General features: G+C 39.4%; 1 protein-coding gene and 1 long non-coding RNA gene across 6 annotated transcripts; both read left to right on the forward strand.

The window, feature by feature from the left end:
* Positions 1–1,438: 1,438 nt before the first annotated feature.
* Positions 1,439–9,942, forward strand: LOC108166164 (uncharacterized). Of its 2 annotated transcripts, none has more exons than XR_001776427.1 (3): positions 1,439–1,762; positions 9,224–9,382; positions 9,460–9,942. It is a non-coding gene; the product is annotated as an uncharacterized LOC108166164 (long non-coding RNA). The 2 variants fall into 2 exon arrangements; XR_001776428.1 differs by having other exon boundaries at positions 1,440–1,598.
* On the forward strand, positions 2,815–7,500 carry LOC103462225 (zinc finger protein 134-like). Of its 4 annotated transcripts, none has more exons than XM_017303855.1 (3): positions 2,815–2,916; positions 3,266–3,383; positions 7,047–7,500. In XM_017303855.1, the coding sequence occupies exons 2-3, from the start codon at positions 3,279–3,281 to the stop codon at positions 7,386–7,388; spliced, it is 447 nt and encodes a 148-aa protein (XP_017159344.1). In that variant the 5' UTR covers positions 2,815–2,916; positions 3,266–3,278; the 3' UTR covers positions 7,389–7,500. The 4 variants fall into 4 exon arrangements, with proteins under 4 accessions (XP_017159344.1, XP_017159346.1, XP_017159345.1 ...); XM_017303857.1 differs by having other exon boundaries at positions 2,816–2,916; positions 3,266–3,341; XM_017303856.1 differs by having other exon boundaries at positions 2,832–2,909.
* Positions 9,943–20,789: the final 10,847 nt, after the last annotated feature.

The following is a 20,789-nucleotide window of genomic DNA, read 5'->3' on the forward strand; positions in this document are numbered from 1 at the left end:
GAAGAAGCTCAGAGAGGTAAGCCGGGGCAAGATTATGTAGTGATTTAAAAACAAATGTAAGAATGTTAAAATGAATCCTAAAATATACAGGCAGCCAGTGAAGTGAGGCCAGGACAGGGGTCACATGCTCTCTCTTTTGAGTTCCTGTCAAAAGTCGAGCAGCAGCATTTTGAACCAGCTGCAGACGTGAGAGCAGTGACTGACTGACTCCCAGATAAAGGGAGTTACAGTAATCCAATCGAGTCGAAATAAAAGCGTGGATCACTGTTTCAAAATGCTGCCTGGAAAAAAAAGATGTCACTGATGCCAATCGCCTTAAATGATAAAAGCTGGACTTAACCACGGCTCTGATTTGGCTGTCCAATTTAAAATCACTGTCCACCTTAAAACCAAGATCTGTAATAACAGGTTTAAAATATACCTTAAAATATCTCCTCCTGGTAAGACCTGAACCATTTAAGAACAGTGCCATCAAAACCTACAACGTGTATTTGCGATATTAAAATGTCATGGTCTACTGTATCAAAGGCAGCAGTTAAGTCAAGTAAAATCAGAACAACATGGTTACCAGAATCACATGCAAGAAGGATGTCATTAAAAACTCTTATTAAAGCAGATTCTGTGCTATGAAGAGTTTTAAAACCTGACTGGAAAACCTCCAGAATGCTATTGTCATCTAAAAACTGTTTCAGCTGACAGTACACAATTTTTTCTAAAACCTTAGAAAGAAAAGGCAGCTTCGAAATAGGCCGATAATTAGCCAGAACAGTAGKATTAAGGCCAGGTTTTTTAAGCAGTGGCTGCACTACTGCATGTTTAAAACTAGCAGGGACCACACCTGAGGACAGACTGCTATTTATAATTGCAAGAACAGGCTGTCCTATGCTAGATAAAATATCTTTAAAAAATCTTGATGGCTTAATGTGGCCAACCACGTCCTCTAAAAGTGAGACAGTCACAGGCTCAAACTGGGTGAAAGCAGCAGAGCAAGGGACCGAAACAGAGGGGTCAGCCCTGGTACTACCAACCTTTTCAATAAAGAAACGCAGAAAATTATCACACATGACAGGAGAAGCTTCCAAACAGGCATTCTGTGGAATATTAAGTACAGAGTCAATGGTGTTAAATAAAACACGTGGGTTATGGCTGTTTGAGAAAATGATATTTGCCAAATATTCCCTTTTTGCCTCTTTAACCGTGCTCTGGTAGAGACGCCAACAGTCTTCTAAAATGTTAAAACTAACCAGCAATTTATCCTTTTTCCACTTGCGTTCAACACGACAACATTCCTTCCTTGCAGCACAAGTTCTGTCATTAAACCAAGGCTCAGGTTTAATCCTTGGCTGCCTGGTTTTAATGGAGGAACCGAGTCCAGGATGATTTGACAGGAATAGAACCAGGACCAGAGCTCTTCTGTATCGGAGTGGAGGAAGTCAGATGATCCACAGAGCTGAAGAAAAGCAGTAGAGAACTGAGTGGCAGTGGAAGGGTTAATAATCCGACAGCACCGAACAGCGCGAGTTTTAACTGCAGTAGGTGTCAAACTAACACTGAATCAAACAGGCAGGTGATCCGAGAACACAGTCACATATTTCCAGGTTAGTCACAGGCAGACCGCAGGACTAGAGTTGTTTTAGTCCTTTTTCCCGTATTCTGAGGCATGCTCTTCACATGTGTGCTGTCTGAGCAAACTGTGGAGCTTGTAACCCGTCTGTGAGTGACAGAAGTGACAACTTGTGGAGAAATAGCTGCGAACATCCTAGTGAGTGAATAACTCAGTTAGCTTGCTGCTAATGTACAGATAAGTTACAAAGTAAACTGTCAGATACTGAGATACCTTGATAAATAATCCAAATTGGGAGTTTGTTGTATATTGTCCCAATGCTTTAAATGCTTTGGTCTATTTTACATCATTGTAGTGATATACTTAGCTATAGACATGCTAACCGCTCTAATGCTAGTGCTAGGCATAGTTGCTAATGCTAAATGCCTGTATCCTTTTAAAAGGCCAAAGTTAGCGCTACAATCAGAGATGAAATTTTATTTCATTAAAAATGTATGTAGTCCAAAGATACAACTCATGTTAAAACTACTATAAGCTGATTTTGGTTCAAGTAGTAGTGTTGGATTGTTATAAATTAATTAATTGACATTGTAGAAGCAGCTGAAAGGTAAACATGTTTTAAGATGCCTGTGACGGCCCTGGGCCTTGTAGGCTGGTCTTGTTGTCCCTCTTTGTGCTCCTCCCATTTGCAGGTGTGCCTGATCGGGTGATTGGAGTGCAGGATACTTAAAGCTGGCTGTCTCCGTCTTTCAGCGGCTGCTGGGTGGCTTGTCACTGATCGTTGGTGGTTTGTCGCCTATGGCCCTCAGCGTCCATCCTGCAGAGGCAATGGTAGTTGCCAGGCCCCAGCTCCCCGTCTTTTGCACTTTTGAGTTTCTTTTGTTTTGATAGTTGTTTGTGTTAATAAACATTTACTTTATTTCACTTTAACCATGGTATGGTTTCATGTTTTTGTTATGACATTGAGCCAGTCGTAACAATGCCTTGTTTGTAATTTATTCCAACATTGATTTTGATTCATTTACTTTATGCAGTGTATAGGATTTGGATATGTATATATTTTAAATGTATATCTAAAGTGCCTTAACTTCGAGCAAAGTGGAAATCAAATTTCTTGTTTGTGTTCAAAAACCTGCAGAATAATTATTTATCTTCCTTTTGGGATCAATAAAGTATTTTTGAATTGAATTTGAATAAAGCTGATTCTGAGTCCGTTTGTAAAATTTTCAAAACACATCGAGAACTTGAGTGTTTTAAACTGCACTTACTGTTGGTTCCCTTGGGAACCAACAGTAAGTGCTTCAAAACAATTAACCTCCAAGGACACTTTGGACTTCTCTCACAGGTGAATGGTACGTTTCTTTTCTGTCGTTGACAACCTCTAGTTTACATTAGAAGTGATGTAAACTTAAGTGTAGCTTTGTCTTTAATGTACAAAAAGAATCATGTTACTGTTACCTGTTATTGTTTGTTTTCATCCCTGAGTAAAGTTCAAACCGAAGTTCGTTAAAGATGATTTATTACGTAGAAGAGAGTATTCGATTTCACTTTAGTGCCTCTTTTCGCACCTTTAGTCGTTTTCTTTTCTTCTGTCAAATTTGTTTTAAAGCAAGACATGTTTACTTTTGAAATAAAAATTTGTTTATGTATAAATCTTCTGGAAATGTATTGTGATTGATGTTTCTGACTTGTTCCAACCAGTACTAGATCAAACATGGAGGACTTTCTGGTAAAAGACAACAAGAAGACGACCAGCCCAACGACGTATTTACCAGGCGTGAGTTGCTCTCAACTTCTTGTAACGACTTGTAACGAGCTAGTAAGTGCTATTATTACAGGTGTCCAATATCGATCCAATGTCAAGTAAATACAGGATCAGATACCAATACACAAAGTTTTTATTATTTAAGTTTGATATAGGATAAAATTTGTGACCTTTAGGTGTTGTGTTTTTTTTTTCTGTAAAGTATTTTGTATAACGTTTGAAAAATGTATAGGTGTCTACAAATAATTTGAACTAAAATTAGCATTTTTCCTAATTAAAGTGCAACAAAATATCATTTGAGAGCAAATCTAAAATCCATTTTCTTAACAAGGAGCCTCAAACAAGAACGTTGAGTTGAGAGGTGATAAAAATCCCAATCCACATGTTTTGCAAACCACGCCTTTTGGTACAGACAGTGGCAGATAATGTCTGTTATTCTGTTTATTTGGTTGAGGAGACCGGTCTGTCAACTGATAAAACCCCAAATTGCCACTTTGGTTAAAATCAAAACAAAAAAAGCAACAAAAAAAAAACTCCAAAAAACGAAACAAAACAAAAACAACTCAAGGCCAAGTGGAAAACTGGATTGTTGTATTTTAAAATCAGTGGTTAAATATGTAGATAAGGCCGGGCTACATGGTAGCTCATGCCTAAAACCTTAATTAATTAAAATAACTCAAATATTTTTTAACTAAGATAATGATTGAAAATGTTAAGTTTCTGTTTTCTACTGATGAACATCAGAACTCAGGAAGTTTGATTCAAAATGAGTTTGATTGATGCATTTTCTTTTCTCGTTTTTTTTTTTCCTTAAAGAAACACAGCCTGTCTTTTGTTGGACAATGTTAAGGATACTGCAGTAAAAGAAATTTCAACTTTTAACAAATCCTCACGATTACATGTCAGAGCTTAAAGAGCTCCGGCCGGGGGCCGGATTTCCGGCTTTTGACCAAACGGTCCGCCTCAACCAAACTGTAGTCTCCGGGCTTAACCCTTCTAGACCCGAACGTGTGGGCGGCAACACATCTAAATTTGCAGTACCGTAATTCCGCCACACATAGCGCTATCTAAAAAATTCCAACGGTTTCTGAAAGGGGAGACGTTGCACTTTCCAACAAATATCGGGTTAATACGGCAACTTCACAGCTGCAGCTGCAGAAAGTGTAATTAATCCGGAGGGCACTCGTTTAATAGGCGGTAAATTGCGAAAATGACTTGCTGGATATTTAAAGTTCCGGTTGTTATGGATACATGGGTAAGTATATCATCTCACAGGATGAGATGATATACTCATCCTGTGAGATGATATACTCACAGGATGTGTGAGTATCCTTATTTGTAAGAAATTTGTAAGAAATAAATCTTTCTTACAAATAAGAAAGATTTATTTAGTCAGACGTTTGAAACTTAGGCGTAAAGAGCTCCGTCTGGGGGCCAGACTTTCAAGCAAAGCGAGCATTGGACCAAACGGCCCGCCTCAACTAAACYGTAGATAATAGACAAAGATGTCTGCCAATCAGAATTCTAGCTCCCGTGTTCTTGACCAATGACTGTAAAACGGTTTGTAGAAAAGAAGTGCATGCGTTCGGTTTGGCGGTTAAATCAAATACGATATGAAAGAAGATGGAGTTTGTCTCACCCGGTAAAGAAACACATTTACTTGAGAAAGGAATTAAAAACAAGTAGCGCTGGGCATGGCTAGAGGAAAGGGGACAAGACGGGAAGTTGGCGGACATTTTTACAATAGGGGGGCGCTGGGATTCCTTTGGGGGGCTTTTGGTCAAAGGTAAACTTTACACCTTACAATCACAACAATACCAGTTTAGACTTTGAGCAACTTGGTAAAACTGTATTGTGTAACATTAAATCATGCCTGGCTGCAACTGTATTGATGGCAGCTCTCCTTCTATTCAGTGTTTGTAGCTTTCGGTGCAGCTCCGCTCCTGCTAGTAGCTTGACCGCATCAGGTCAGCGTTACACCGGCTGTGATTCACTTTGTCTGGTGTCTGATTTTCTAATATTTTATTTTTTATTGAGGATTTTTGTACATACGTTTTGGCAGTTCTGTGATCATGTCAAAGCAGCAACTTATATTAAAAAGTGTTTTATTGTGCGTCTGTAAGCTGCCCGCTTTTATGGATGGACAACAGAAAATCGCTCTTATAAACATGTAATTACTAAAGTCACGATACCCTCACTGTGTATCCCTCTGAAAAATGAACCCATTTAAATCCCTCCATAGGTGATACCACGATAGAGAGTGTTCATTTTATAGTGTTAACACCGGTGCTGTAAGTGGTCCGGTATGAAACGTGATAGAACAACACAGCACTTTTAAATTTCAATAATCAGAATGCAGAAATTATTTCTATTGTTTTAAAAGGTTTATGTCAGTCTGCCTTTTCCCCATCGATGCGCCCTCTACCTTAGGGGGTTAAAAAAAAAAAAAAAAAAAGACGCGCACATTGCGCAAAACTCTGAAACAGGAGAAGCGGGACATAAAACGCAGCTACGAACTAGATGTGAATTATGGCATAAAAACAGAGAATCCGACGCTGAACAGTGAAAAATTAACACATGATGTGAAACATATGATGATACTCTGATGTCCCATTCTCCTGAAGGCAGCACAGAGCTGCACCACCAGAAACCGACAGAAACACTGAAGAGAAGAAGAGCTATGATTAATGTAGTTACAGTTCTATTCATGTTTTAATGTTGCAGAGCTCAGTCGTTTTGCAAATAGTTCAAAGTTTAAACTGGCATGTTGAACATCTTTTATCTGGTCATTTTGTGGAATATTTAACAACTAGAAAATGGCACAGAACAAGAATATATTTTCCACTCTGATTGGCTGCTGCTAGGCCTACAAATTTTAAGTTGAATGTTCATAAAATTTTTCATAGACACTTGTGAAAATAATTTCTATTCCCATGACTTTTTTGTTCTCTGGGAAATTATCTTGATGATAAATACAGAAACAAGCATAAAAATCAAAACATCTACAATAGTGATAGTAATATTTATAATAAAATAATGGTGAGTGCAAAGTAGCCTACAAATTCTTTGGTGGGGGGCGGTGAGGGACCTGGATGAAGGGTGGGGGGGCGCTGGCCCAAGAAAGGTTGAGAAACACTGCTTTAGAGGGTAATGTTGCATGTTCTAAATTACTTGCTAAAACATTGACTGAAAGGACTCTTGTTTAATGTTGAGGGATTTTTGCCTGTAAGGCAAACCTTTAGGGCACAGACATTTTACATTTTGAGTAGAAATGTACTGAAGTCTTATTTAAGTTTGAGTGTTTAGCTTGTTAGAAGCAATTGTTGCACTATTCAAAGACACTTTTTATTAAACTGTGGCAATAGCAACACTATAGTAAATTTCTATCATCACTATAAGCTTCAGGCTCAGGATTTTTTTTACTTTAAGTCCTGTACATGTACATGTATGGAATGTTGTTGCAAGGCTCCAATAAAAATAAAGAAGTGAATGTCATGGATTACCTCAAACTTTAATATACATTTAAAACTATTGAATCTGGACTGAATTATTGCAAATCAATGATTCTTTAAAAAAAATCATATTAATTATAGTGTAAAAGTAGGACATACTTTAAGGTTAAAAGAACTTTAATCTTTTGAGATTTCTTCGTTCTGTTTTGTGAATTCAACATTCTACGACATTTCTCTCACTGTCCGCCATCATTCTATTCCACAGAACTCTAGTGGCGCCCACCTGAACGTAGTTCATGATGAGAGTCTGAGCAGAGCCGGCGACACTAAAGGTGATCAGCTCCCCCATCCTGAAGAGAACAGACAGCTTTTTGAGAGCCTTCCCGCTTTGCCCAAGAAGCTCGCCTCCAAACGCGGGAGGAGGACGTACATCTGCGACCAGTGTGGGAAGACGTTCCGGAGGAAAAGGCGTCTGACTGTCCATCTGCGGAGTCACGGCGTTGAGAGGCCGTACAGCTGTCTCCAGTGTGGGAAGAGTTTTATTCAGAAGGGGAATCTTACGGTCCATCAGCGCATCCACACCAGAGAGAGTTTACCTCAGGCCTGAACTGGAGGGAAGTTTATCAGAACCTTGTCATCAACGTACATCGACCACACGGTGTGAAATGTACATTTGAACTTAACAGCTTAAATAAAATTAATTGGGGGAGCAAAGTAAAGTTGCAGTGATTTGTCGTTTTTCTTTTTTACAAGAAATCAAACGACAGACGCGCTCACGTAGCAAATCCAGAGCAAGTCTGGTTCTGAGAATGTACCGTTTATTGTTTTGTCATGTAATTACTGCTGGATCTTTTTCCTACAGATTTCAGTGATAACAAATCAGACGCGTGATTTCTTATCACACGTCTGATAGCAAATCGTTATGCTTTGGCGTAACAGAGGTGTACAACTGGGCTTAGAGCTTAGACCAATACTCTTTATTTTATCTATGCCTATAGGCTTAGAGGACACTCTGTCCAGTAACCCAGTGGTCAGTTTTACCTCTTTCTGCAGTTTTCAGTCCATGCTGTTGTTTAACTTTAAGACACAATGATGAAACTTTAAACTGCTACTGCGCAAGTTACTCAACAATTTGTTGCTAAGTACCGTACTATAAGGTGCACCTAAAAACCTTCAATTTCCTCAAAAGCCGACAGTGCGCCTTATTATCCGGTGCGCCTTATATATGGACCAGTATTGAGTCACAACAGGTCTAGCAACTACAGTAAGCAGCCGCCGACTTCAATTTCCCCCGTAGAAGAAGAAGTGCGCGGTGCATGCTGGGATAGTTGTCAGAACGCTGGTTTGTTAATAAAGTTTGATAATACATTTAAAGCCAGGAGGGGAGGGGCGGGGGAAGAGAGACAGAGACTGCGGCAGCGTGTCGGTTGGTCTGTGTTACCCAGAAAGTAGTTGGGCACAATATCGCAACACCAACACCGTGAGTGAAACAGTGACTGAGGCAGACTGCTATATAAAGTACTCGGGGACCACTTCTTTACAAATATGGATGTCTAATAATAGAGTACAAATCGGCAACCCCAAAATTCTATGCACCTTATAGTCTGGTGCGCCTTATAGTGTGGAAAATATGGTAACCAAAGAGTGAGTGAGTGATGGAGGGCTCATACCAAATGCATTACCTGCATTTGTCCCACATGTGCAGCAGAGGTTGCGAGTTCTCAGTGTTTTGCCAACCTCCATAAAACAGAATAAGAATAAGAAGTCAATAGAAAAAGATCGAGGTCAATAGCCTTCATAAACATAAAAAAATTCTACTAAGCAGTTTATTGCGAACAACCATTAAAATAAAAATAGGCTGTCAGCTATTCAAAATTTGAGATGATAACTCAGAAAAATCCCCACCCCACAAAAAAAACCCTGAAAGAAATAAAAATGTCAAGAAAGGAGTAATGAGTAGCTGCACGATTCTTGTTGATCACCAGAGTAGCAGCATCTCAGAGTACTGGAGGTCTACATGACACTGAGGGCACCACAGTCCACTGACTGTTTGAAAAAGGCCTAAAGACATTTATTTTTAGAAATATGTTTGGTTCATTTTCTTACATACTGGTTTTAATCTCTTTTATCTATGCATCTATTCTTATATTTAATTTTAATTCATTTTTATCCATTACAAGTTCAAGTTTTGCTCCTGTTTCCTGCCTTTCAATATTTAAAGGGCATTATAAATAATATCTATTATTATTACTATTATTATTTTTATTATTGCTATTATTATTTTAACAGTCCAACAACAATTTACCTTCAGGTGAAGGAAATACCACATCATCGTACCGACTCTGAAAACAGCTGTTTGGTTCCCTGAAGTTCTACATAACTTCATCAAAACTGAGCGAATTTTCAGTCATTTGATTTGACAAGCGGTTTTTCATCTTGCAGTGAATACGAATGCGACACACTCCAACGTGTGTGAGCTTCGCCAGCTAAGAGAACAGCCAGTTCACGGGAAGAGGATGACTGAGTGATTTTGTGATAAATTGGATAGAAATGCACAGCAGCTGGATCCAGATTGACAGCTCCAAGTCAATGAACACCCAGGTATAGAGGTGTAATATCTCCTAAGAGTCTATTTTTCTGACTGACAGACAAGTTCACCCAGGTTACTGTTTTCACAGCGCAAGGCAGTTCTTCAAGCGTGCAGAACTTGGACCCACTGAGGGAAATAAGGAGAGACGCTGCTGTCAGGCTGCTGTTTGAAGAATGAACACACAAACATTAAGAGTAAGACTGAGTGGAGGCGAGGGGGGTTGGTGATGGTGCTATTTGGAGAATCAGCACAGATGCATTGACTGACAATCCCCCGCTAAATGGTTTTGCAGCAGAATTATTGCTTTACAAGCTGTATTTTCTCCTGTGAGCAGCGTTATGCTGTTCACTGGATCGATTAATTTCGTATCTAATGATATCTGTGCGCGCTGAATGCTCAAAAAGTTGCAGGATTTCAGAGTTCCCAGAGGAAAAGCTGTAAATCACAGAGACTTTGAGGAGGAGACCAGATAACAGAACATCATGGGACGACGGAGTTCATTAAAACAAACAATTACAAGAACCATTAATGAACTTTTCTCTGCAACTAGGAAAATAAAAAATCTAAAACATTGGAACAAAACAATAACTGACCAAATGATGTTGGCTTAAGCTGAATAGAAAGTCTTGCAAAAGTATTTTTTACAATTTCAATATTTTATTGTTGAGGATGATTTAAGCTACGGCATATAACCCTTAGGGGGGACAAGGTGTTTTTTTTTACATATTTGTTAAAACTGTAACAATTTATGAGTCAAATAATCTACAGAAAAAATGAGCTTCTCCACATCCTCCCAGTGCCCCTGTAGTGATCTGCAGAAATGGCACCACTTCCAATCTAAAATTAAAAGTCAGAGACAGCTGATCGGTGCTGTAAGTCAAGCTTGTGGACGCGCTGCTCATTGTGTTACCGTTCCAGAAAAACTTTAGGTCCTTCGTCATCTGTAGCCATGTTAACTAGCCTTAGCATTCCTGACAGGTCCAACTGTCGGGAAGACGTTGTAGCATAGCCGAGAGAAAAAAAGGGGCAGTTGTGATGAGTGTGTTCACAAGCATGACTGACAGCGCTACCCTCCTCCTGGCTCTGACTGGTTGTTTCTGACCAACCGGTATGTTTCTGTAGTTAGCACTTGGACCAATGGGAGAAGCCAGAGGAGCTCCATTTTTTTTCACAGGTTCACAGGTTTAATAGACTTCTGGAGCACCTTGTTATTTGAATTAGGTGTAGGGAAGCTGAGATACATCTAAAACATGACGTAAAGTGAGGCCCTGAGGACCAGGTGTGGGACAGGCTGGTCAAAGGTCACGTTCATGCAGAAGTCAGTTGTGACCCAAATCCAAATTTCTTTGGTTGCAGTGGTTCAGTGCAGCCTGAATGTTCCTGTTCTAATCTTTTCATCCCAAAAAAGTCAGATTTGTGCCACGTTCACATATGGAGCTACATCAGATACGAATCCAATTGTGGTTGTAGTGTGATAAAATGTGAAAAAAGTTATTACTAGGCAATGTAAATCTGTGCAGTTTTATTCAGTTTTCTCAGCAAACAACTCTCAACCTTTCAACTATCACTTTTCTTCTCATGCAATATGACATTTAAAAGCGTTAGACCACTGACTGAGTACGCTGAGTGTTTTTTTTTTCTTTCTGTTTCTTCAGACTGGTTTCTACATGACTGGAATATCTTTCTATATAGCTAGTAAAAGATGTGACCATCCATTGGAAACTGCTGTGTAGATCAAAGAGCTCTGCATCAGTGTTGGACAGTGAAAATGATTAGTCCATGCCCAGTGGCTGTCTTAACCTCAGTGAAGCTGGCTTTAGTAGGAGACTTTTTTTTTTTGCTTCACTGCTTTCCATCCCATCTCATGCAAGCACAGCTTTTTTCAGCCCCGATGTCGGACTGGAAATTGTTCAAAACGAATCGCCAACAACCTTCCAACCAGAAACCCGGAAACAAGTTTCAATGCCAGGCGGTGCAATGGCCAAAGTTAACGTTCTTTATTTCTTAACTGGCCAAATTTACAAGGCAACACATTTCGCGTTTGAAGTTTGGAAAAGAAAAAAATCCTGCAGCGCAAACTGTCACAGCGCGGCAACATTCTCACCCACTCGAGTGCAGCAGGGGTCAGACTTCTGGTTCAAAGAGAGACGGGCTGTCAGGCTGTCAATCATCTCTCGGCCGGATGAAAGATCAAAAGGCAGATCAGACGATTCTGCTGTTTTGAGCCGAGCGTCGTTTCGCTTCGGAACAGTTTTTGCCTTTGGTGCTGTGTGCTGTCTTACTGCCGCCCCTCCAGATCATTATCATCGCTGTCCCTGGCTTCGCTGCTGTATGACACTTGTGGTCATGTTAGGTGTTCAAGCTGTGAGGTGGTCTATGCCTTTCCTGATTGGCCTCAAACCGCAAACTGTGACCGACTTGCTAGCATCGTCGGCTAAGTTCTGATCTTTTCCAAGCTCACTTGGGCCTCTGGTAATTTACTTCCTTAGAGGTTCAGGACTACAACCCGCTTTGGGGGGCTGGACAAGAATTCCTACACAGGGACGATGTCAGTTCAACCAAAAAGGCAGATAAAACCAGCGCTAAAAAAAAGTAAATTTAACCATTGAAGTTAGCCATATATATTTTGTTTTTTAGATTCAAATGATGTGCTTTTGGCATCCTTGCTTACTACATCTTGCACATAATGTGAAGAGACAGTGCTGGGTGCAACAAGCCTCAGGTTGGGCTTTGATCAAAACATCAGAGAGCGATGCTTAGGCAGGTATTTAGATTTTCTTCTCTTTTAACAGACTCTCCAGTCTGTTAATCATGACTTTAAGCCATTTTTTCACACCAATAAACTTAATGGCTCACGATTACTCTGATTTGTGTCGAAAGTCTAGAAACACCATCAATGAGTTCTTGCTTTCAACATTTAGAGAAAAGCCTTATTTAGGCTTTCTTGATCATGTGGATTGTAGTTTTCATGTCTGCTGGTGGTGTGCAGGTTGGTTACGCTTTGATGGTGGTATAACCAGGGAAGACCTGATCACCTTGTTCATTTAGTCAGTTGTCTTTGTTACTGTGTTTCCGTACCTGGTAGTCTGGTAGACTTGGTTTGACTGGGGATAAATGTTTCAACACTGGTTACATTTTCAGTTGCCACTTTTGATTTAAATTGAACACAATTTAAATCAAAAGAAACATATATATATATATATATATATATATATATATATATATATATATATATATATATGTTTCTTCCCCTGTCCACTGAAGGAAACAACATGAAAACCCTTGAAGAAGACACTGAGCACAACTTCCTTCACATATGGTATAGCGTGAAATGGTAACAGTTGCAGACCTTTTCTTTTGTTTTTGTCAAACAACCATGAGCCCTTTTTCCCACTAGTGATAGATTTGCGTGTTTGTTATGGTTGTAGTTACCCAGAATACCCTGCTGTTCTTAACTTCCTAATTTTGGCATGGTCTCTGGTCCGCTTGGCGTTCCCGTGTGCTTGATAGCGCCAGAGTTCACATCGACCTATTTTTCTTAGCAAACCAGTTTTTGTTTTTGTCAGAATTTGATTACGCAGTCACACCTCCCCAAACGAACCAGACTTTCTAGGCAAATGAACTGGAGTTTGATTTATTGCTTCACCAGACATACAGCACTGGTTAAGTAGAGAAACAGAACTCAATGCAGAACCGCCATATCAGACCAGAAGAGAACGGTTTTAATAAAGTTCATTTATTGTCATTCCAGCAGGTGACGCCCTGATAGCAGGGGGATATTTCTTCATGTACAGAACTATCATCCTCCTTTCACCATGAAAAACAGAATAAATTGAGGAAAGAGAAGGACAACAGGAGCAAGCAAAATAAGAACTTAACACTTTGTCATTTGTTCTGGTTATTGTCTCCCAGCTCCCACCGCAGCACCACGCTAATTCCCCAACCTTCCTGTCGACCTTTAGTTCTGTGTTTACACTCCGACACACTGATAGGCACGTAAAGATAAAAAATCGACACAGAAAGTCAGTCATTTAAAAAAAATATCAGCAACTCAAGCCGGCCACAATTTGTGCTCTTTGTTATAATCAACTGTTTTTTTTTCCTGGGGTCTAATGTCGCAGATCAGCAAAACTACGGCGTACTTACAAAATAAACTTTTACTTATTTTTAAAATTTTGGCTGGATTCAGCCAAACAATCATCCTTCATCAAAGAGTATCTGTCAACATGACAGGCGGTAGTTCTCAACTGTCTGGCCCTTTATGGGAGGAACAGCAAGGAGGAAACAATAGGTGATAGAAAAATATGCAATATGAAGTTCTGTTTCATCCCTTTAGATGGAGGGACCTTTTGTTTACAACTAATGCCTGTCACCGCAAACTGAACACATACTAAGGATCGTATTGGAAGCACTTCGCTGTCGTCTGGCAATATGATCTGTGCTACAGGAACTGGGACAACACAGCAACGCTAAGACATTCAGCCACTAAGGAACTACTTAGTCCAATTAATTTAATTTCAAAGTAATGAAAAACTATCCAGCATTTAAAATTCTCAATATCAACCTGGGAATGAACAGAGTGACAAATGAGAAACAAACAGGTGTGTAGGAACATAAATATGAGCTGATAAACACGACAATTGCAGCCACTTCAGTGCCGACTTCACTGTGGTTCATGAATTTTTCACAGCCACTCTTACCCCCCCGTGTGTCCCATTTATAAGAATCCGGGTTAATTCATTCTTTCTCCTTTACACATTGGAACCGAGATGATCTTTTTTTTCTTTTTTTGTGGCACAAGATGCAGTGAACCTTTGACTTCAATTTCCTGGAGCTGGCAGAGCAAAATTAGAAGAATGTTTCAGCGGAGTGCACTGCTCCCTGGCCTCCATTGTGAAGGCTAAGATAAAAGGTGGGGAGGCCTGATGTAGTTACTGACGGATGACCCCTCATCATTTAGTCTGCCCCGCCGCGGCGCCAGAGGTGTGGAACCTTGTCATTGGAAAAGCTTCATCCATTCACCAGAAAACACAAAGGAGAGCAACACACAACACCATGCTCCAGCTATGTTAAAATGAATATGCATGTGATAAAAAACACAGGAGCTAAATATCTTAAAGAAAAGCACTGATGAGCATTGACTAAAAACAGAAAAATCTACATAAGCACCAAGAATTGAGCAAGAATGAAACTCTTAAGGAATAATTTAGCTCAAATTTTAATCTTTTAAAACATTAGAGATTTTTTTAAGTTAAGCTGGTACAAGAAAGGGTGCAGTAACAAAATACTGTTACTATTATTACTATTGGCAATGACAAAAAACAAATTTTGAAAAGAGGATTGTTTTTTGGGGGGGAGGATCTGTTTGCGCCGTTGTGTCTGATGTTATGGTGTTTCATGTTGTTGCTATTTTTGAAACCAGGAGTGACTTTATTCCTGTCATTGGCTCATTAATAGATGCAATTGTCCCAGTTCACACACTTACCCAACCTCTAATCCTGCTAAACAAGCATGTCCAATTCAGTACAGTGGAGCTGCAAAATACAAATTTAATTTGTTCAAATAGGACAAATTAAAATAGTTAAAATAGTGACAAAGTAATTGGTTCCGACCTCTAAAGCACGGTGATGCAGTTGGCAGAACTGCTGCCTTTTCAACAAGATCTTAGTCTTTGTCCTTCAGATATCAGGTGAGGAAATGCAGCAGTGAGATGTTACTTTAGGTGACTAGATATCATTCTGTCAGTGACGTCTATCAGTGTTAGCTGCTGTGAATCTGTAGCTTATAGCAATGAACCAAAATAAATGCAGAAATGTTAGGATTCCTATAATAAATGTAACAGATTATTTACAGTAGACATTTGGGTAGACATTAAAGATTCATCTAAATGATTTGAGAACTTAGAGGAGCCTCAAGGCTTTGTTACATTATGATTTACTGCGCAGTGCTCTGTGTTTCAGCCAGATGATTATTTGTGTTGCGCAACGCTCTGACTTCCACTGATGAGCTGTGGTTGACGAATGCTAAATGCTGATGGCAGCTATGGAGGGAGAGGGAGACGGACAGGAAGAATTGCTGGAATCAGTTTTAGCTAAACAGAAAAGAAAACAGCTCAGTGGCAGACTGGAAAACGGAACTGGCTTTCCCCAGTACCGCATCCTCGATGCTCCGCCCTTTTTACCTGTGATTATTACTAAAATCTGCCATGTCATAAATGCATGAGGAAATTCATTTTAGCTAACATTACGTGAACTTGCTGATCGACGAGAGTAATGACATGGAGAAAAAGAAAAATGCTTTTCGCTACATCAAACCTGAAACTGAAAAAGAAGTGTAATGTTAAAGGCATTGCCTTTTAATTTGAAATCTTTTATTTTTCATTTGGTTTTGCACTTAAAAAAAAGTTCCGTATTTGTTGTTACTTTATTTGTCCCCTTAGAAACATTTTCCTTGTACAAACGTGGAAGAAGAATTTAAACACAAACACAGAATCAATCACAGATTAACTGAAGAATAAAAAAATCTATGACATATCAGAACAAATATCAAGTACAGGTCTCAAGATTTCAGTTCAATCTTGAGACTAAAAGTAATGTTCGAATTTTAGTAGTTTTCTTTTAAGAAATAAAATATTTTCCTTAAACATATGAACTGAATTGTTTTTACTAGCATTTTCTCTTTTATATATTTGTTTTTCTAGCTTAAGTAGACTTTTTTTTTTGTTTGATTACTCAATTTATCAGAGCAATAACTGACTACTCACTGACTAAAATAACCGTTTGCCACCGCCGCAGTGAATGCTGTGCAGTAAAGCTTTAGCTTCTCAGCCTTCCTCTTCCAGCCATTGTTGGTTTAAACTTCCACTCCTCAGCTGAGCAGTGAGCGGGGCAATAGTCTACTGGCATTTCAAACAGCTTCGGTGTTTCATTAGCTTTTGATAATGGAATTAAACTGGGGATTAGTTTACAGCCTGTCTGACAGCCTGGCCCCTCATGTCATTCGCCCTCGGGGACCAATTTTTCTCAGCTCAGAGCAGTCTTTCTGCGCCTCGGCTTGGACTGCTGCTCTGGCAGGGGGCTGCCTTCCTCTCCCCTGGTGGATTGGTCATAGTTTCTTCATCCATTATGTTGCTATTTGCAACCACCCCCTGCTGTCAGTGGTATGAAACAATTAGCAATCAATGAGATCCTGCTGTCAACAGGAAGTTGACTGCAAGACATCCATCATACATGTTAGCAGGGGGAAAAGCATGGAATGTCTTCTGAAAACATTTTAAATTAAAAGCATGTAAATCAAACCTATTCATGTAATATTTCTGCGCTCCATCCATATGCACATTTTTTTTCATAGTTTAATCTGACAAGAAGCAAAATCTTTTCAACTCTGAAGAGAGAGAATACTTTAAATAAATGCAGATGGCTTTTTTTTTTGCGAGAGCAGCTATATGCCATATTTATTAAGTTGTTGTTGCGGGAGGGGATGTGTAGGGAAATAAAGTGATGAAGGTGAAAACGGAGACCATTTTAATGAAGTTTTATATAAGGGTACGACATCCCATGATGCCGTCTGCTTCATGCAAGTCAGTCAGACATTAAACAGCTCCTAGGTCTTTCATTCAGGGATGGCAGGCTCTCTGGGTCTGCATATGCACATGTCACAGGCTACAAGTTGAACTTTTCTTTACTTTTTTATATTAGATCAAATTCTCTATCGTACCAACTTTTACAGCTTTTTTTGTAACACTTTATTTGGAGCGGTGAGCATAAGACTGACATGACACTGTCATGAACATGACATAACATCTGTTATGAACATGAAGGAGTCTCTATGAATGGTTATGACTGTTGTCATAAAGTGTCGTTCGGTAAATAATGACACTTTTAATGTTGTACTAAAAGTTCCATTAAAATGCATTGAAATTGTCAGCTTTCAATGAAGTTAGGCCAACTTATTATTTTTGGGAGTTGTGCAAAACAAAGGATTGTTTGCTGTTCATGTTAACAGATTTTTTTTTGCATTCTGACTTGTAACAACTGCAGACTTTGTTGTTGTTGTTGTTTTACTTTATATGATAAACCATGACAAAGTAACACATGCAGTTAATTGTGAGGTGCTAAGTTTATATTGTACTCTTTCCTCTTTCAAATGGGGAATATAACATTGTTCAGTGAGATTTCTACTATTTGTTTTATATGGGGTCTGAAAGCAATTGGTTTCAATGGATTTTAGAGTAAAGGGGCTACAGATCAACGCTTACCATAATGTTTGTTTGTATTTTTTTGTTTTTTTCTTAGCAAAGTAGTTCCTTCCAGTTAACAATTTCACGCCAGATTGTGTTAGTCTGTAAAATTAGCAGTGGGACTGATCATGAAAAGTTGAATTGCTCAGAGCAGGTGCTGTAGTTTTTGCTTCCTCCAGGTAGCTAGATTGGAATAAGTCCAACAAATTTTAGTCTGAAGTCTTTTTTAGTTTCTCCTCATTCTCAAACGCATCAGGCTCGAGCAGCTTGACACAATCGCTGTCATAATCCTTGTGTACAGTTGCCATAGCTACATGAGTGTCCCTTTGTTCTTTAGTCGTGTGACAGATGGACTGTCCTCAATGAAATGTATTCATTGTTTTCCCCTCTTCACTCTGACTGAACAGAACCAGTCTTTCTGTCTGTGCCCAATGTGCATCACCACCAATAGAGAGCATTTCTTTAAATCTGTCATGGGTGGGCTGATGTTGAGTGGCAACTTTCTGGTTTAATAATTGAAACTATTAAAATATGGAGTTTACAAATGTTGCAAAAATAATTATTTGGGAAGAACCTTCCAAAAGTCCGATGATATAATCGGTAGCCGAGGAGATTTAGAGGCATCGGTAGCGTATGGGGGGACGATGATGATGATGATGATGATGATGATGATGATGATGATGATGACCAAACAGCAGGTTAATCCTACTAGATGTGTGTCATTGTAGTAGTACAATAAAGCTTGAGTTGCCTAGCCTATATTTAAGAGAGAAAAAAGCAATCTAAAGATGTCTCCGATGTCCACAGGATTTTCTGGTGCACCGTGGTGGTTGTTTGGTCTACTGTGTATTTTTTATTCCCCTCAATGTTTCCTTCACATTGCTTTCTGATTGGATACAGGCTGCATTCTCGTTTGTCCCAATTGTGCTCGTTCCATCCCCAGGAACTGGTGGATATGATGATGATGTGCAGGTCTCAGCTCTAGGTTCACTGCTATGATGACTATGTCTCATTACAGCAGCTGCCTGAGGACAGTGATGGTGTCTCTTCTGGGAGAGGTCCTTGGATGTCAGGATGTTCTTCAGCTTTTGATCAGGACATCCATATGCAATTTTTTTTTATAGTTTAATCTGACAAGAAGCAAAATCTTTTCAACTCTGAATCTCATATTTAGAAAATATGAGATTATTGGCCTCTGACAAAAACTCTTCTACTCAGTTGTATTACAAATAGGGGCCTATGGAGCAATAGGGGTCCCAAATGGGTGATTCGTTGAGCCAAGGTTTGTGTGAGGAAGGGCGCCCGACTAGCCTGGTAAAAACCAGCCCCTTGTTCTATGCTTTGTTTCATACAGGTGGTCTGGACTCTTAGCTATTGAGAAACGATTTCTTGCAGGAAGCATGAACTCTGTTGAAGTTTGAAACGATTTAACCTAATTTTACCCAATTGCTGACGTTTGGCTGCGACATACCTAATGCACCAGGTTGATGAAGTTTACCAGAAATTGCATGCGTTATATGGAACTTGATGTGGAGCAGGGCTGCATCTATGCCAGCAATAAAGTGTCTCATACATTCCTCTTGCTCCAGCTTTAATTGCTCAATATTTGTAAACGTGGTCAATGTGGACTTAGGGTTTCTGTCCACTCCCTCCTCTAGCATTGCCCGGCACAACTACAGCTCTTTATAGGCAGTTCTAAAACAATTCCAAAACACCACAGAAAATCAACATCATTCTTTGCTTTGATTAAATTTATGGACCGACCAGACCTCTCTGAGTTACATCCCAGGTGAATTTTGTCTGGTTTTTCCTCACCGTCCAGAAGCACCTATATAAATTAAACTGGAGATTCTAAATTTCCCTGAGGCATGAGCATGTGCAAGAACAGTGTCCATGATGGACTGACAGGCGTTGGGAGTGTTTTGTTTCCTGCTTGTTGACAGCTGGAGGTTCCACATTAAGAAGCCTCTTGCCATAAATGCCAGGACAGAAAACCCCTTACCACACTTTGATAAATAAATTCTATGAACAGCATTATTCAATCAGAAAACATAAGTTGCCAATTTTCTTTCCTTTTTGAAGTAAACAGAAACACTTTGAGTGTGTGTTCTTGACACACTAATTGACGTAGCACGTTGGAACACCGGTGCAGTGAAAGCGCACTTAACTTAGTTTTGCAATCCCTCTGGGGTGGTCAACGTAACATAATAGAGAGCCGGCTGTGTGCTCTGAGGCTGCACTAACGCATCAAACACAGAGGCAATTCATTGCAATTAGAGGCAACTCATTTAGGTAAGCAATGCCGGCGCAACCCCTGCAGAACAGCTATCTAGTCAAAGACATCAGGCGGGTTTTCTGTATCTGAGGGGATCATTTATATTAACAAAGACAGGTTGCTTCAAAGCAATTTGAGACAAGCATTTCCAACAACTCAAGTATTTAACATTATTTGACATATTTGTCTTTGTGTCTCACTGGGAGTGTGTGACTGTTCTTTGGCAGCCTAGATGGGGGAAATCAGAAGCAATGCCATCTTTAGCTCTTCTTTTGGGGGAAGTAAAGCATTAGTAGCACGATATTATCGGCATGGTATCGATCGATATTAGCTGTAAAATTTAAAATCGGACATTGGCCATAACGTCAAAATAATTCACCAATATAAATTTTATATGACAAACCACTGATAATGTCTGCAGGACAGCACAATGTCAGATTTGCACTGTTTGAGTGATGTCATTGTCCTAGAGAGCAAATGTCATGAATAAATTTGACAATAAACGTAATGCAAGTTGAAAGTGTTACATCATTTTTAGCATTTGCATTTGGTAGCAGGCTAAATTCAAAAAAATAATGCAGTATTTTAATTCCACAGAAGAGTAGGTATAGCAAAAAAATATCAGTGTTGGTTGTTGGCCAAATAAGTTTTAATATATCGGCACATTGGATATGGACCAAAAATTCAATATCGCGCATCCCTAAGCGTTAGAGTCCCCAATCGTCCCGTTAGAGAAAATGGAGGGAGAAACGACTCGTGGTCTTTTGCTAAAGACTCCTTTTTTGTTTACATTTTGTGAAGAAGTCGTACTCATGTCATCTTTGTGTGTTTTTCACGATTTGCTTTCAGTGTGAAACCCACAACAAAGCAGCTGAAAATGCAACAAATGTTGCAATTTTGGTTC

This window comes from Poecilia reticulata, linkage group LG3 (assembly GCF_000633615.1).
Source record: "Poecilia reticulata strain Guanapo linkage group LG3, Guppy_female_1.0+MT, whole genome shotgun sequence".
Taxonomy (NCBI): domain Eukaryota; kingdom Metazoa; phylum Chordata; class Actinopteri; order Cyprinodontiformes; family Poeciliidae; genus Poecilia; species Poecilia reticulata.

What these genes read in the sequence shown, in the direction of transcription:
- LOC103462225 (XM_017303855.1), top strand. Translation starts at nt 3,279, where the DNA reads ATGGAGGACTTTCTGGTAAAAGACAACAAGAAGACGACCAGCCCAACG. An exon ending in TAACGACTTGTAACGAGCTA is followed by an intron (nt 3,384 to 7,046) that starts GTAAGTGCTATT and finishes TCTATTCCACAG; the next exon opens with AACTCTAGTGGCGCCCACCT.